We start from the raw sequence: 18,086 nt of genomic DNA on the forward strand, positions 1-18,086 counted from the left end.
GCCATGTCAATGATGTTTTCATGACATCTGTAAGGAAGGAGCCAGCCTCTCAAGGTGGCTTGATTGCTCAATTGAAGGAAACTTGTAAGGAGCTGGATACTGGTATTAGGCTTGCCAAGGCAAGGAAAGAGGCTTTAGAGGTTCTCATTAGTAGTTTAGAGAAGGAAGAGATGGATAAGGTTGGTGAGACCAAGGAGTCAGATGCCCATACCTCAAGTGAGAGGTCCAATTCTCAAGATCAATCTAGTGACAGTTCTAATTCTTAAGGTGAAGAAGATGCTACTTCCTCAGACTGAGTGGTAATGGTCCCCCTGTTATGAAGACTGTGTATGATGTGTGCTGTTATGAAGACTGGTTTCCCTGTAGGTTTGGCTGTTTTGGAAGATTGGATGTTTTGTTGTTTTTCTGTTGAAATATTTGTAATTTTTGGCAGTCCTTACTGATGCCTTGATGTAATATTTGGGCTCTTTATGAGTTCCATGGATTTCTAATTATCTCAGATATTGCAGCTGTGTATAATTATGGTTTATTTCTCCTAACATTTATGTTTTAACATTTTATACGTTATAACATCTCTTGTGACATTCTCTGCTAGGCTGATTGACATTTATTTTGTCTAATTGGTCACCTTTGGTCTATTTTGACTAAAAAGGGGGAGAAGTGATTATGTGGAGAGCTGCAGTTAAATGTGTGGATTATGGAGATCTACAATGTTGTTGTAGCTAGCTAGGCTAAACAGGAGAACAACTGAAGTTGAAGGAGATGTTTGATGGGAGATAGAATGATGTTCTGTTCTGTGATGTTAAAGGAGATGTCAGAATGTGATTCTGAATGTTACAGATGTTGAAGGAGATGTCAGAAGGATATTTTGATTGTTACAGGTGCTATTATTACAGGTGCTATTATTACAGGTGCTGTTATTGTTAAAGGAGATATCTGTATTGAACAGACTTAGGGGGAGAAGAAGAACCCATGTGCATTTGTATGTTTTACTAGTTGCTATGATAGCTAGTAATTCTATTTGCTTCTGCTGCTGCTTAAACGCTGTTATGCTGTTTAACTGTTGATGTATTTTTCTTGTGAACAAAATGGACAGATATATGTTTTAGCCAAAATTTTCCAAAGGGGGAGTTTGTTGGTTCTAAGTGTTGGCATCAATTTTGGTAAAACAAAGAGTGTTCACAAGATGTTGCATGTGATGTCTTAACATAAGATATCTTGTACCTGCTGGAGTTTAACAATATAATTATGCAGGATTATTTCAGGATGTCATACACGATGTCATGACATCAGATTTAATGTACCTGCTGGATATTTAAAATGGAATTATGCAGGATTGTTCCAGGATGTCAGACCCGATGTCATGACATCTGTACACAGAACATTCAGTGTGAATGTTATGTGTTATATGATTGCGCTTTTAATGGCAATCTATGTTTGATTGAAGATCTTATTTACAAACGCATTCAATCATTAATTACAAACAGATTTACTTATTTTTCAAAGAGATCTAATCAGCTGTCATGAGAAGATTTGAATGGAAAATAGTTTTAGGGTTTCAAGATATCCAAGCCCAACTGAATGCTTCTATAAATAAACCATGGAAAACCTGATTTGACATAAAAGAAATAGAGAGCGAAATATTGAGAAAGAATAAGGGTTTGTGTCTTGTGTGGTCGTGTGACTTGTAAGCCATTCAATTCATCCATAGATGATTGAATTGGTCCAATTTGTGAGTTGTAATTTGTCACTCAATGCTTTTAAGCATGAGTGTGTGTCTACTTGATTGAAGCTGCTAAGTAAGATCAAGTGTGTGTCTTTGAAGAGTGTCTTCTTTTCATTGTAATTCTTGTTTAATATCACTGGTGTGATTGAGGGGGAGTGAGTGGGATCTCATATCTAAGAGTTCTTAGGTAGAAATCATACGGGTAGAGATTAGGTGAAAAAGAATGTAACTTGTGGAGTGTACTGAGAGTCTTTGAACTGATTCTATTTAGTGGATTTCCTTCCTGGCTTGGTAGCCCCCAGACGTAGGTGAGTTGCACTGAACTGGGTTGACAATTGCTTGTGTCTCTTGCATTACTATTCTTTATCTTTATCCTGTTTGTTTTACTCAGATATTAGTGTCATGACATTACCTTCGACATCTCATATCTGATACCATAATTTCAATTGGTATTAGAACAGGCATCCTGCTCTGGTTCTGGGTGAGATCTAGAGACAATACTTTCTGGTACTATGGAGAGAGATGGAGGATCTGTTCACAGGCCACCAATTTTGGATGGACCTAACTATGACTATTGGAAACCTCGAATTGTAGCCTTCCTAAAATCTCTTGATAATAAGGCTTGGAAGGCTGTGTTAACTGGCTGGGAACATCCAGTAATTACTAAGGAAGGAGAAGCCACTACTGATAAGAAGCCTGAAGAACAATGGTCCAAGGAGGAGGATGATCTAGCCCTTGGAAATTCTAAAGCATTGAATGCCATATTCAATGGGGTAGACAAGAATACCTTCAGATTGGTAAACAACTGTGAGGTGGCTAAAGATGCTTGGGACATTCTCAAAACCACTCATGAAGGCACCTCTAGAGTGAAGATGTCTAGACTACAGCTGCTCACCACCAAGTTTGAAAATTTAAGGATGAAAGAAAATGAAAATATTAATGAATTTCATATGAGTATCCTTGAAATTGCTAATGCCTCAGAAGCCCTGGGTGAGAAGATGTCAGATGAAAAATTAGTAAGAAAAATACTCAGGTCACTCCCTAAGAGATTTGCTATGAAGGTGACAACCATAGAAGAGTCTCAAGACATCTCTAATATGAGAGTTGATGAGCTAATTGGTTCCCTCCAAACATTTGAGATGGGAATATGTGATGGATTTGAAAAGAAAACCAAAAGCATAGCCTTCATGTCAAACACAGAGGAGGAAAATGGTCAGGATGATGGTGAAGATCTTACAAATGATGTAGCAATGCTGGAAAGACAATTCAACAGACTGTTGAAAAAGATGGATGTAAGATCTAAGGCTAATGTCAAGAACATCTCATCTGACATCAGTAAATCCAACAATGTTGGAAGAAGAACAAGGTCAGATGATAAGCCCAAAGAAGGAAAAGGAGTACAATGTCATGAATGTGATGGGTATGGACACATTAGAACTGAATGTGGAACCTACCTCAAGAAACAAAAGATGAGTCTTGCTGCCACTTGGTCTGATGAGAGTGAAACAGAAGAGTCTGCAAATCTGGTGACTGCCTTGACTGGAAGATGGGGTTCTGATGAAGACTCAAGTGATGATGAAGTAACCTTTGAAGAGTTGGCCACTACCTACAGAAAGTTGTGTCACAAAAGTGCAGAGGTGTGTAAACAGGTTGAAAGCCAGAAGAAGGTAATAACTCAACTTGAGAATGAGAAGGTAGAACACTTGGAAACCATCTCCAAATTAAAAATAGAAGCAGTGGTTCTGAATGCCAAGCTAGATGAAAGTCAACAAGTTGAAATCCAGAAGAAAGTCATAGTACAACTGGAGAATGAGAAGGCAGAACATGTGGAAACCATCTCCAAGTTAAAAACTAAAGCTGTGTTCTTGAATTCTAAACTGGAAGAGATGACCAAGTATGTAAGAATGTTAAACAATGGATCTGACTCCTTAGACAAGATTCTCCAGACTGGACAAATAACAGGACACGAATTTGGCATTGGGTTTAATGATTCTAAGCGTGAGTGCAGTTACACTGGTGGCAAACCTAAATCCAAACCTAAGTGCAGCCATATTAAAAGCAAACCTGAGATGTCACATCATATGTCACAACATCAGAAGGGAAGACAGCAGAAAGGGAAACACCAAAGATGGAGATGCCATTACTGTGGAAAATTTGGCCACCTGAAGCCCTTCTGCTATAAGATGTATGGTTATCCTAGCCCTGTTCATCATCAGACTCACTATCAACCTAGACCCAAACATCACAGGCCTGTCAACAAGAAGCAATGGGTCCCTAAGACTAATGTTACAAGTCTAATAGCTCACACTTCCTTCAGAGTTTCAGCCAAAGAAGATTGGTATTTTGATAGTGGGTGCTCCAGACACATGACTGGAAACAAAGACCTGCTAACTGGCCTTCATCCTCATGCCATGAGCTATGTAACCTTTGGTGATGGAGCAAAGGGTGCAATCAAGGGGATAGGTAAGCTTGATTGCCCTGGAGTTCCTGAACTTAAAAAGGTCCTACTTGTTAAGGCTTGACTGCAAATCTAATAAGCATCAGTCAACTATGTGACCAAGGTCTAAATGTTAACTTCACTAAAACTGAATGTCTGATTACTAAGAAAGAAAGTGAAGTGATCATGAAAGGAGTCAGGACCAAAGACAACTGTTACATGTGGAGCTCTCAAATTGGTTATTCCTCAATGTGTACCTTAGTCAAAGAAGAAGAAGAAGTGAAGACATGGCATCAATGTTTGAGCCACCTGCATCTTAAAGGGATGAAGATGATTATATCTGCTAGAGGAACTCCCAAATTGAAGATTGATGAAAGAAAAGTCTGTGGGAAATGTCAGACAAGGATGTCACACCAGAAACTCAGACATGACATCACTTCCAAAGGTTTGAAACTCCTCCATATGGATTTGACGGGATCCATGCAGGTGGAAAGCCTTGGTGGAAAGAAGTACGCATTGGTGGATGACTTCTCCAGATACACCTGAACCAAAAACAAATCTGATGTGGTTGAACTCTTCAAAGATTTTTGTCTGAAACCTCCAGGAGAAAAGCTCATGGTGGCTCAAATAGATATGGATGATATTGGGTTTGGTAGGAGGTTAGATTAGATGGTAGAACATGTTGCTAGTCAAATGCAATCTGAAGTTGGAAAGAGCTTTGTTGGACTTGGGCTACAAGTCAAGCAGATAGAAGAGTCTATTTTTCTATCTCAAAGCAAATATGCCAAGAACAATGTTAAGAAGATTGGCATGGAGAGTGCAAGGACTCCTGCTCCTACACATTCAAAAGGATTCAAAGATGAAAATGGTGTTTATGCTATATATCAAGCTGAATACATAGCAGCTGGAAGTAGCTGTTCTCAACAGGGTTGGTTGAAACTAATGTTGACTGAATACAATGTCACACACGATGTCATGACATTGTATTATGACAACCTGAGTCCCACAACTATGTCCAAAAATCCTATTCAGCACAGCTGGACTAAGCACATTGATTTTTGTCATCACTTTATTAGAGAGTTTGTGGAAGACAAAATCATAGCTCTAAAGCATGAAATGTAATTAGCTGACAAATTTGCAAGGGTTTTGGATGCTAATCAGTTTGAATGTTTAAGAGGGAAATTGGGGATTTGTATTCATGAGAAGTTATAGCAATTAAAGTGGAGTGGAGAAGGTAATAAAAATATTGTCTATCCACTTAAAAGAAAGTGCCACATTTATGATAAATCATTACCTAGTATTGGAACTAGTATCTATGCCATTTCCACACGCTACCTCAACACAACCATTTCCATCTTCATCCAACTTCTCAGACAACCTCTCCTAGGGCAAAAATATTCTTATCAAAATTTCAACAAAATGTCACAACATCCCTCATCCTCAGGATCAAAACCCACTTACAAAGCAAGGACTCCCTCCATGGAGTTTCTGGATGAAGATATTTTGGAGGTTATTCCCCTCTCTGTTATTCCAGGCGATGTCCCTGGCCCTTCTTCCACGAATGGAAGTAATCAAGGTAACATTCCTGATAAACCTCCTCATAAGGATGACATGCACTTTACAGATCATGCCATTAGGAACCTAGTAACTAGGATTCTAAACGAGGGGCATGCAGTCAAGGGTGTTTCTACCCCTCTGTCTAGAAGGGACCCTTCACCTGAGGTGGAACCCCAAATTGAGAAATATGATGATTCATCTAGATCAGAGAAAAACATGGCTGCTGAGGGACTATGCTCTCTAGGTAAAACCTTATATAGTAAGAAACCAGTAGATGTTTCTCATGAGACTGCCGATAATTGTTAGACTATGGCACGGATCTAGAAGGGGGGGTTGAATAGATCCCAATTAAAAACTTGAGTCGGCGCTACCAATTTAAGGATTGATTTTGAAAATTTGTTTTAAGTGCGGAAGCGGCCGAGGAAAATTTTAGTCTAAAACGAACCGTTATTGGAAAACCGGATATGCGTTAAGCTAATGGATTAGAGATAAAGTGAAATACAAATCACTACACCAATTGCACAATCAATGATATGTTTCACTTACTAGCAAGCCTAGTTCCAATGATCCAAAATACCAAATTAAACTAGATGCACACTTAAGACAATTTTGGTTTATGCAAATTAACAAACACTTGGTGTGCAAAAACACTCCAAGTGATATTTGAGTTGAGTAAGTAATTCAAATTGACCTAGTACAATATGCTATTGTACTTTGTTATTCAAACAGGAGTTTTAATCTCTTACTCAACTTATATCAATGTTTGGTAAAATTGCTTAAACTAAAATCACTTAATTTTTAAGCTGAAAATCACTTATGCAGAAAATTAAAGAAGACAGAGATTTGATGAGGCAGTTCCCCCGCCGTCCTCGCTTCGGGGTACGTCTGCCCTCAATTCTAAAATTAGAATTGAGATGATTAATTAGATATCACCTGTGAAATTTTAACCGTTTATACAAGGATTGCAAAGCAAGTAAACAACAGAACTTCCAATGTGTTGAATGATGCTTCCTATCCTTGCTCCTTGATTCAAGATGAATCAAGACCTTCGATCGTTTTTGCTAGACCTCCGATTCCAGCCCCTTTGTTGAAGAATCTTCCGTTCTTCAAACCCTCGGCCCGACTGATCTCAAACACAACGAATCGAACCCGAATCCTTCACTTCAATATCACCGAATCCGCTACTAGACTGATGAAGACTTCCTCTTCTCAATCACCTTCGCTCAGCTGAATATTGATGAAGCAATTCGTCCAAAAAACCCCAAACACAAATCGATATTGGAGGACAAAACCCTAACGGTTTTATTCAAGAAAGAACCTGCCACAAGCTTCAACCCGAACCGGATTCTCCAATCACAGCTTCGAACCTTATCACCTTTAACCGATCACGAAGCACATCAAAAATGGTTGTGTGTAGTTGATATGTTGTGAGATGTTGAAGATGAAGATGATGAATCTTGGACACCTATTTCACTCTTTCTTGTTTCCTTGAACACTTGAATTCAAATTTGCAAATGTTAGTTGATAAAAGTGTTTTGACTTCTATTTATAGTAACTAGCAAACCAACCAAAAATAACAGCTTTTCAAACAGTAGAAAGTACTCAGAAAACTGAGTTTTCGCACGAGCGGTCGACCATAGGTCGGCGTGCGCTGACCCGTGGGAAATGCGCCGACCCCTATGGTCGACTCAAAGGTTTCATGCGCTGACCCGTGGATAGCATCACTATGCCATGCGCCGACCTGGGGTCGACTCAAGGGTTTCATGCGCTGACCCATGGCTAGCATCACTATGCCATGCGCCGACCTGTGGTCGACTCAAGCAAGCATGCGCTGACCAAACTCAAATTTGTCTGAGTTATGTGCTGACCCGTGAGCTATGCGCCGACACTTATGGTCGACTCAAAGTCTTCAAATCTACAAAAAGTTGTGTTTTGTGATTTTCATGCATTTCGTCATGATCGCACTTTGTCCACATATGTTTTTAAGAATTATAACAGATTTAGATAAGTAGGAAAGGATATGATAAGTAATGTGTTGCATTTGTTTGTAGACGTGCATGGTGGTCATTTGTCATCATCGAAACTTGCGATATCGTATGTTGTCTGACTCTTTGCCTTTACATACTCCCCCTTTTTGATGATGACAACCTGTGCAAAAACCAACGAGATAAACAACATGCAGTGTTGACACATTATGCACACTCCCCCTTTCTTTTGTAACCTAAGGCCAAAACAAAATGACTGTTAGTCTGTTAGTTGTGGTGAACGTTTTGGCTGCCTGCTTTTGTACACTTTCTCCCCCTTTGACAACATCAAAAAGAGACACAGAGTACAAAAGGATTATTCAACATAACAACGAAAATTCACAGGAAATAGCACAGATAATAATATCACACTTATATCATTTCTGAGCAATAGTCATTAATTAAAGGAAGAAACACATTAAAATTACTGTTGCACAAACAGGCAAAACAACGAAAACAAACATGAATACATTCAAAATAACAAGCAACATGCAATGTGCAAATGAAGGTCTATGTCCTAATGACGGTGTCCTGGATGGTAGCAGATGCCTGGGTTTCTGCTGGGGTCAGCCAGAGTTGATAGGTATTCAGCAACACCGCTCAGATGCTTGAGGCTCCCGTCGACCGACCGATCCAAGTTTGCATACCGTTCATTTAAGCTTGTAGATAGGGTGTCGAGCCGCACATTTTGGGCTTGAATTTGACTGCTAATATGAGCATAGCGGTCATCCTGGGTTTGCATGAAGGATTGTTGAGCTAGCTGCATGTTTCGCATCATATCCAACAACTCGGAAGAGTTTGCATGCTGTGGAGGAGACGGAGGAGATTCTTCATCATTCTGGTGATACGGCTGGTAGAATTGACGTTGAGTTGACCAGCCCGTATGTTGCCATTCACCCCAGCCACCCCAGACGGGAACATCTTCTTCCGTTGAATGTGACTGCTGAACCCAAGCGGAGTCGGAGTAGTCGTGAGTATCAACACGTGGGGGATTATTACCTCCACCATGGTGATCAAAGGCTTGTCCGGCTTCCTCTTCTTCATTTTCCTCTTCATCTTCTTCTTCTTCACTTTCATCACTGTCATCATCTGCTGCAGCAGACGGAGGAAAATTCCCTCTATGAACGAACTTGTACATCCTTCGCTCATCACACCAAAAATATCCCATCATGGACAAAGTTTTTGGGCTGAACTCTTTGTCAGATGAGATGGAAGTGTACGGTAAAGACGGATGATTAACGTTGGCTGCAGTAAGGACCTCTTGAATGAAGGATCCGTAGGCTAGGGCCGTTCCTCGTCCGGAATCACGTAGACTGAACATCCTACTGGCAATGTGTCATACCCCGATTTTGCTCCTGAGTTTTTTATGTTTGTTTGGCATGCTTGGCCTAACCTAACTTTGGTTTTACATGAGGTTTGGTTTTGATTCAAAGTCATGGTGTTGTGATTATGGATACCTCTATGGTCTGGGTCATCTGAACAACCAAGTTTCTTGTGTTTCTAACCACTTGCCAGTCATGTTATTGGTTCATGGATACTATAACCTTATGGTCTTATTTCATGGCCTTGTTCATGTGCATTATCAGTCAAGTTATTTTTCAAAAGTCAAGCACTCAAGTCATAAACAAAACAATTTGGAAACCAGCTTCAAACCATTTGTTAATCCATTTCAATCTATTTCATGTCATTGTAAACCATTACATGTGAGTCAATACAAGAAAATACAAAATTTGGAATCTTGGACCAACTGTTGACTTTGGTCAACAGTTGACTTTTTGGTTAACTTTGACCAAAGTCAACCCAATTTCTTTAAACCCTAAATTTCATCCTAACCAATAATTCATTTTCCATTTACAAAGAAGATACAAAAAATGCATTTTTGACCAATTGTTGACTTTGGTCAACGGTTGACTTTTTGGTCAACTTTGACCAAAGTCAACCCTCACTTGCTCTCGACTATCCAAACTTCGCCTGGCCCTTTTGTTTCATTGTGTCATCCAATCTTCATGTTTGTTAATGATTTTCTTGATTACTTCATTTGCAAGTGCATGCGTACTGTTTGAGAGGAGATTAGGTATGGAAGAAGGGACTGATCGTGGGATTCTCCTCTCTTGTGCGATTTGTGGAACTCTCCTCTCCGTTTTGGGGTTCTCTTCCTTCTCCATACTTTGGGTTGTTAACTGGAGACCCTGGCGAATTTATAGCTGGATCTTTGCTCGGAAGTGGCCAAATATCTTGCAAGGTCCTGAACTCCATTTACTCTGTGGTTTTCTGAATCTTTCAGCATGGTCTGTTGTAGTTTCTCCAATTATCGTGCTTATCATTTGGGGATCCTGGTTGGTTGTAATACTGGATCGACACCTGATTGGTTTGGCTGTAATTATGGCCGGAACGGCTCTCTTATTGGCATTTTATTCAATTATGCTGTGGTGGAGAACCCAGTGGCAAAGTTCAAGCGCTGTTGCAAATCTGCTTCTTCTGGCTGTTGCTCTCCTTTGTGCATATGAGCTTTGTGCAGTATATGTTACAACGGGATCACGGGCATCTGACCGATATTCTCCTTCTGGTTTCTTTTTTGGAGTTTCAGCAGTTGCTTTAGCAATCAACATGCTATTTATTTGCATAATGGTATTTAATGGAAATGGCCTAGAAGTGGATGAATATGTGCGAAAGGCTTACAAATTTGCTTATTCTGAGGGTGTTGAGGTGGGTCATGTGGCATGTTTACCCGAACCACCAGACCCAAATGAACTATATCCTCGGCAATCTAGAAGAGCTTCCCATCTTGTTCTTCTCTATCTTGGCTCATTATCTGTTCTGTTAGTTTACTCCATCTTGTATGGTCTGACGGCAAAGGAGGAAAATTGGCTGGGTGCAATCACATCTGTTGCTGTCATTATTCTTGACTGGAATATGGGAGCTTGCATGTATGGTTTTCAACTTCTTAATAGTCGTGTTGCCGTATTGTTCATTGCTGGAACATCACGGGTGTTTCTTATTTGTTTTGGAGTGCAATACTGGTATTTGGGGCACTGTATCAGTTATGCTGTTATGGCTTCTGTACTTTTAGGAGCTGCTGTTTCTCGCCATTTATCGGTTACAAATCCATTAGCTGCAAGGAGAGATGCCTTACAAAGCACCTCAAGTTCATTCCTCTTGTTGTAGAAACTATAACCAAGCCTGCAAAACCAGTTGGCAGCATTGTTATGAATCCCAAATGAAGGCAGGCCATGAGGAAAGATATAGATGGTACTTATCCAAGCCAGGGAAAAATTTGCTTGCAGCAATCCATCAACAGAATCAACCTGCACAACTGAGTCCAACATGTATAAATCCTGCAGAAAAGAAAAGCTCACTTTCCGCGTAAATGCTAAAACAAAGTTAAAAAAGTTACTCACAGAAAAAAGCACTTTTTAGAGAGAGAGATGCAAAGAGTGTTTTGCAGCTGTGTTTGTGGCAATTGAAGAAGAAGAAGAAGGGTTCACTTGCCATAGCTTCTTCATCATGACAACTTCACTACCATTGTCAAAGTTGCCAAATGGGGACAGGCCATATACATAAACATTCAAAAATTTGTGCAGTTTCAGTTAACTGTCAATGTTGTTGCTCTAATTGCTAACTTCGTTTCTGCAAGCATCACTGGAGCTGCTCCATTAACGGCTTTCCAGTTGCTTTGGGTTAACTTGATTATGGACACCCTTGGTGCATTGGCCTTGACTACGGAACCTCCTAATGACGGACTTATGGATCGACAGCCAGTTGGAAGGAAAGTAAGTTTTATTACCAAACCAATGTGGAGGAATATCTTTGGTCAGAATTTCTATCAACTAATTGTCCTTGGAGTTCTAAATTTTGAGGGGAAGAGGCTATTGGAACTAAGTGGCCCAGATTCAACTGCAGTACTCAACACTTTGATATTCAACTCCTTTGTACTTTGCCAGGTGTTCAATGAGATAAACAGCAGAGAAATTGAAAAGATAAACATATTCAAAAGCATGTTTGACAACTGGATATTTCTAAGTGTTATTCTCGCCACAGCGGTATTTCAAGTAATCATAGTTGAGTTCCTTGGAACATTTGCCAGCACAGTTCCTCTAACCTGGCAATTCAGGTTACTCAGTGTGTTATTGGGTGTATTTAGCATGCCTCTAGCTGTTATACTCAAATGCATACCAGTTGAAAACCTAAAACATCAAGCAAACCTTAACAAACCCTGCATTCACATCATGAGCAACATCATGTAACATCAAATCCTGCAAGCAACAACATACAATAATCAGTTCCAATTTCATGACCTACCATTCCAATCCCTTGCACATGTAGCATGAACAATCCAAATAACAATATAAACTTGAACCCAAACCATGATGTTATGCTACACATACCTGAAACCTTTGGCTATATGATAAACCTGAGTAAGTCAAGATGAGTTCCACAATTCAACCTTAAAACCTGCAGTGCACACGACCACTTGACTAAATCCTGCCAGCAAAATCATTGTAATGTCCAAACCTGCATCAACATGAACAGAAGCAGATCAAATGTGCTAACAACAATGGACATCACAAGTAATCACAAGCATTATGTTAAGCAGAATTGGGATTTGATAAGCCATCAATCTAAACCTACAAATTGTCATAACCTGTAACAGTTTCAATAGGTGACTAACCTAATTCCATGTAATGGCAATTCACATTTTAGAACCTCACCAAACTCATTCACAAAATTCAATTCATTGACCAAGTTGGTATTAAGAAGAAAAACCTGTTCAACAGGTCATCACTTAGGCCAATAAACCAGTTCCACTTAAAAGCCTAACCTACAACGGCCAGTCAAAATCCTTTTCATTCATTCACAAACCAACCGAGTGTAGTGGCAATAGAAATTCACTGCAGTAACACATAATAGCCAGTAAAGCTTAGAATTCAAGGGTTCCCAATTTGGCATCCAGACAAAAAACGAAGAGAAAGCATGAGTGCAGTTTACCGGTTCTGATTTAGCATCAAGTAAGGCCAATCCTGACTGAGCACATCAAAAGGGATTCTGCAGAGACCTCTTTTGATGTCAAAACCCTAAAATGCGTGGAGGATAAATAGCGAGAAGGAGGAATCAGTAGAGAGGAGAGGATTGAGCGGCGAAAAAAAAACTTCAAAAAAGAAACCCTAGAGATTTGAAAAGGAGACTCATACCAAGTTTCTGTTACGAAGCCACTGGGATTCATTGTGAATTTCTGAACAAGCTTTGAGCTCCATCAAAATCGTTTCCTCACAAACACCACAAACGCCACGATAACCAAGGGAGCCGTGACTGCGAGGAACAAAAGAAGGTTCGAGAAGCACTTATCCTATTGACTTGCTCCCAAAACTTCCCAATCCGGTACATTTCTCGCTCTTTCTTCATCTCATTTTCGGTTTCGTAAATGTGTGTATATCTCCCTTTTTCTTTCTTAACTGTGAATCACTGTTCTTTTTGAGGTTGAGTATCGGTTAGGGTGAGGAAAATTGTTTTTCTTTGATAGAGAGGTTTTATATGAATGTATCAGCGAGGAATGTTTGAATGATGGAGATTGAGAGATGAAGGTTTGAGCTCATAAGGTGAGAGAGAGTGAGGGAGACGATAATGGTGGAGACGAGCCTCTGCTGTGTCCATTTTTTTTTCTTTTCTTTCTTTTTTTAACTAATTTTTTTTATTATTTAATTTATTTCATTTTCAACACAAAAAAAAATCAGAAATGTATATGTTCTTATTTTCTTTTATTATTATTATTTATTTATTTTATTATTTAGCTTATTTTGTTTTTAACAGAGATAATAAAAAACCCATAAAAATGTTTGTTTTGTTTTTTTATTTATTTTAAATCCGTTAGCCCAGTTCATATATTTATGATAGCATCTCAGTAGCAAATATTGTTGAGTGCCCTAGTGGAGAGATGGCAGTTGCATAATATTAGGTGGGGAGGGTTCAATACTCATGTGTGGTATTTTTTGCTTGTTATTTGATTTTATCTTCCTTTAGCATTTTTTATTCTTTTAGTATGTTGATTAATATCTTTTTTATGTTTATTATACTCATGATTTCATTTGTTAATAATGCATAGTTGTTGTATTTTAGTTTAGTTAAAAACCATTTTTTTAAACTATAAAAATCATACTTTTCTCGATTTAATATCGAGCCCCTTTTTTCACACCCTCGTAAGTCGATTGCTTTTTAAGCATCGCCGTCAACCTCACATAGCTTACTCTTGGGCTTTCTTACAATGAGCCGGTTCCTTTGCACTTACACTCATGCATTGTTTAATGTTTTATTATTTCATTCTTTGATTATTTGATTCGATTATATACTTGTTTATATCTTACTTGTGTGATTAACTGTGGCCTACTTGTATGGTGTATGAGGCATATATTCATATTGCTTGATTGCCATGTCAACCCCCATTCATAACAAATGTATCCCTCTCCCATGAAATGTATAATATTCTTTCATTTCTTTATTCATCTGTTAATACAAGAATTAAAATGAACATTCGATAACCATTTCAAAACAAGATCAAAACCTCGATCCAACGTCGAGTAATCATTTTTTTCAAAACCTAACAGAACCAGCACGTATTCATCCACCCTTTTGTAAGTCGATTGCTTTATGCATCGCCATCAACCTTGTAAGCCGATTGCTTTATGCATCGCCATCAACCTTGTAAGTCGATTGCTTCATGCATCGCCATCTACCCTAATCCCTAACACTTCTCCTTGCTCCATTCGTCGATTCTTGTTCCGATTAGGTAGCACCCATTAGATAGAACCCTTTGCATGATAACATAGGTAGGATTCCCATATCCTTTTGCATGATAACATAGGTAGAATTCCCATATTCTTTGCATGCTAACATTAGGTAGATATCCCCATTTGTAAATCCTAAACACTTAAGTACATATTGCATGACAACTCTAGGGCAGAGCTTCCCTTTTCTTTTAGACCTTTCCGAGCGTCTTCGATCTTGTGGCATGTAGTCCGTCCTATTGCAAAGAGGTAACTGCCTAAGACTCGATTCAGCGAGCTGCGACACCTACTTCTAGGACGTGAACACATCGCCCACTCTCCTTTGACACAACTGGTGTCCTCCTTTGTAAGTCCATATTCAGATGGCAACCCCTGTGAAGGGGAACTACATCGCCCTGATCCTTGTTCCAGACGAGGTATGTAGGCAGGTGGTCGTGCGAGACCACTCCGGGCACCTTTCTTTTTTCTTTTTGTGCGTGTTTCGGTTCGGATGCTGATGTAAGTCCAGTGATTGGCAGTCGGGCTCCACGTTTGCCCTTTTGTGTGTGTTTCGGTTCGGATGCTGATGTAAGTCCAGTGAATGGCAGTCGGGCTCCACGTTTGCCCTTTTGTGTGTGTTTTGGTTCGGATGCTGATGTAAGTCCAGTGATTGGCAGTCGGGCTCCATGTTTGCCACCTTTTTGTGTGTAGGTGTCTTGTTTTGTTTGGCGTGCGTGAGCCGAACTACGGCAACTCTGATTCTCATGTTCAGATGAGATACGTAGGCACAAGATGCGATGTCTTACCGAGTTTGACTAACAACTAACAACTAATCCTTGTTTGCTTTCGCCCTCGTTGCGATCCTTTCTCTCGCCCTCGTTGCGATCGAGACCTTTCCTTTCTCTTGCCCTAGTTGCAATCGAGACCCTTATTCCCGTAGTTAGCTGAACTACGTTTTGCTCTGATTCTCATTCCCGATGAGATACGTAGGCATAAGACGCGATGTCTTAGCGAGCACACTCCTCTTTAACCCATAGGTAGCCGAGCTACGAAGACTCTGATTCTCATATTCAGACGAGATACGTATGCAGTGGATGCGACATCCGTGCGAGTCATTTCTTTGACCCCTTTCTTTTAGTAAATAGTACATTAGATAAACATACACCCTTTAGACAAGAAACAACAAGAGTGGATCCCGTAGAGTACTACGGATGCGTAGGGGTGCTAATACCTTCCCTTCGCATAATCGACTCCCGAACCCAAGATTTGGTTGCGAGACCTTGTCTTTTCCTTTCCTTCTCTTCAGGTTTACTTCGAGCGTTTCCTTTCCCACCTTTGGGATAAATAACGCACGGTGGCGACTCTTCTGTCATTTTCTTTCGTCGATTGTTTTTTTTCGCAGACCGTATTTTTCGGGTTGCGACAGCTGGCGACTCTGCTGGGGATGCGGTTTCCCTAAGCGAGTCCCTCCTAGCTTTTGTAGTTTTCTTGTTTGTTGGGTGTTTATTCTTTTGTACAGTTATTTGTTTTCAGCATTTACCTGCTTTACCTTATTGCATTCATGTACATATGCTTGCTGTATCTGTGGGTTGTTTGTTTGTTGGGGTGGGATGTTTTATGAGAGATAAGCCCACTACCCAGGCTTGAGTGTACACATAGGTGTTAGAGTGGATAGTCATGAGGCTTGCGTGGCATGTTGCTACGTTAAGTCGTTCATGAGACCCACATTCCAGACGAGGTTTCTGTTGGATATATTTTGTCCTATGGGTGTTCCATAACGACAGATATTCCTCTAGAAATCGTCGACTCTGGTGACCATTTCCCGAGAACTCAGTCGAGGCCTCTCCTCCGAGACGTGATTATGTTAGCTCTGGTGGGCGCATTCTCGCTGCTCAATCCGAGGACCCCGAGACTGGGAACTTGCTTTAGGATATCCTGTTGAGGGGAGTCAGCAGAGGTCTTTTATCCCGTAATAATGCCAAACCTTCAGTGGTAAACGTATTATTCTCGACTGAAGGGCTGAAACTGACAAACTTCTGTTCTTAGAACCTACCAGTGAGGGGCGGGCTAAATTCAGGAAACCTTAACCTCCAACCAACCCGGTTTTCTGGAGCAGAGTTTTGGTCTTGTATTATATTCCTCAGTGGGTTTCTCTTCAGACAGTGCAACCCGACAGATGTTCAAGCGGATACAGCAGTCCTGGTTTCCATGTCATTACATTGCATCACATCATTTTGCATTCATATCATTTAACACATGTTTATCCATTTCTAGGGGGTTTACATCTTCTTCTTGATTCCGGTCGGGGTTTTCTGGTTCTCCTGAGATGGATATTGGCAGGAAGAGACACGTCGCTTACAAGTTTCCAGTGGTTTGTTTGGAGCCTATTCAACAACTGATGAAGTTAATGGATCACGATTCTCTAGGGGGATTCCGGAAGGATTACGGTTTGATTCTAAGCTTCGTCACGGTTCTCTCCAAAGATCAACAGGATGCTCTCTTTACACTGCTGCAGTTCTATGACCCTCCATTGAGGTGTTTCACATTCCCGGATTATATTTTGGTCCCTACTTTGGAGGAGATTTCCAGTTTTCTCAGAGTTCCTATTAAGTCACAATTGTTATTCTACAGTTCTGAGCTTCTACCCGATCTCAGCATGGTTGCTTCGGCCACATATTTGGGGAAATCAGTCTTGAAGGCTAATATGTGTCAGAAGGGAGGAGTCAGTGGTTTTCATTTGAGTTTCTTACTGGGAGAGGCAAAGAAGAAGCTTGAAGATGGTGACCAGAGGGGTTTCAATGCTGTGTTGGCTCTCTGTGTGTATGGGATTGTCCTGTTCCCTAATGTTGCAAAATTCGTGGACATGGACGCAATACGCCTCTTCGTGTTGGGAAATCCAGTGCCGACCTTGCTAGGAGATTTCTTTCATTCAGTGCACCACAGGAATGAGAATAGAAAAGGAGGATTGTTGAATTGTTGTGCGCCTTTGTTTTATAAGTGGTTCAGTTCTCACCTACCCAAATCAGGAGCGTTCATTGATGTCGAGGATTCGTTGAGTTGGTCGAAGAGATTGATGGGGTTGAGGGCTGAAGATATTTCTTGGTGGTCTGACAGGAGTTTGCTCCGGGCAGATATTATTCACAGTTGTGGGAATTTCCCAAATGTACGTTGGTAGGAAGAAGAGGAGGAATCAACTATAATCCTTCTCTAGCAGTTAGACAGTTTGGAAATGCTTTAAGAACTCCGCCTTTGGAAAAGGACGTGGAAGAATCACTGTTTTTCCATTCTTCGCCTGATTTGACTGTATCCCGTAAGGCAGCTGAGGCCTGGCTCAAGGTGATCAAGAGAGGAAGAGTTGTGCTTGGAAAAGGAGATTGTAGGACTTATCCTCTGTATGAAGAGTGGCTTCAAGGAAGAGTTGAAGAGTTTGGTCTGCCATTTCCTATAGAAGAACCTTTGTATCCACCTACTCCTGCGCAGTCAGCAATGGTGAGCCGAGAGGAGTATGGCAAATTGAAGAATGCCATGGAGGGACTTCAAACCGAGAACTCAGAGTTAAGTGCGAAGTTGCAAGACTGTATGCATCA

General features: G+C 40.4%; 2 protein-coding genes across 2 annotated transcripts; both read left to right on the forward strand.

Annotated features, from left to right (window-relative positions):
• The first annotated feature begins 9,791 nt into the window (after window positions 1–9,791).
• Window positions 9,792–10,909, forward strand: LOC127131499 (calpain-type cysteine protease DEK1-like). The gene has a single exon (XM_051060417.1). It carries the CDS (start codon window positions 9,821–9,823, stop codon window positions 10,907–10,909), a length of 1,089 nt encoding a protein of 362 aa, XP_050916374.1. The 5' UTR covers window positions 9,792–9,820.
• Window positions 10,910–10,990: 81 nt separating this feature from the next.
• On the forward strand, window positions 10,991–11,988 carry LOC127131500 (putative calcium-transporting ATPase 11, plasma membrane-type). Its single transcript, XM_051060418.1, has 2 exons — window positions 10,991–11,107; window positions 11,239–11,988. The coding sequence occupies exons 1-2, from the start codon at window positions 10,991–10,993 to the stop codon at window positions 11,986–11,988; spliced, it is 867 nt and encodes a 288-aa protein (XP_050916375.1).
• Window positions 11,989–18,086: the final 6,098 nt, after the last annotated feature.

This window comes from Lathyrus oleraceus, chromosome 3, assembly GCF_024323335.1.
Source record: "Lathyrus oleraceus cultivar Zhongwan6 chromosome 3, CAAS_Psat_ZW6_1.0, whole genome shotgun sequence".
NCBI classification, from domain to species: Eukaryota; Viridiplantae; Streptophyta; class Magnoliopsida; order Fabales; family Fabaceae; genus Lathyrus; species Lathyrus oleraceus.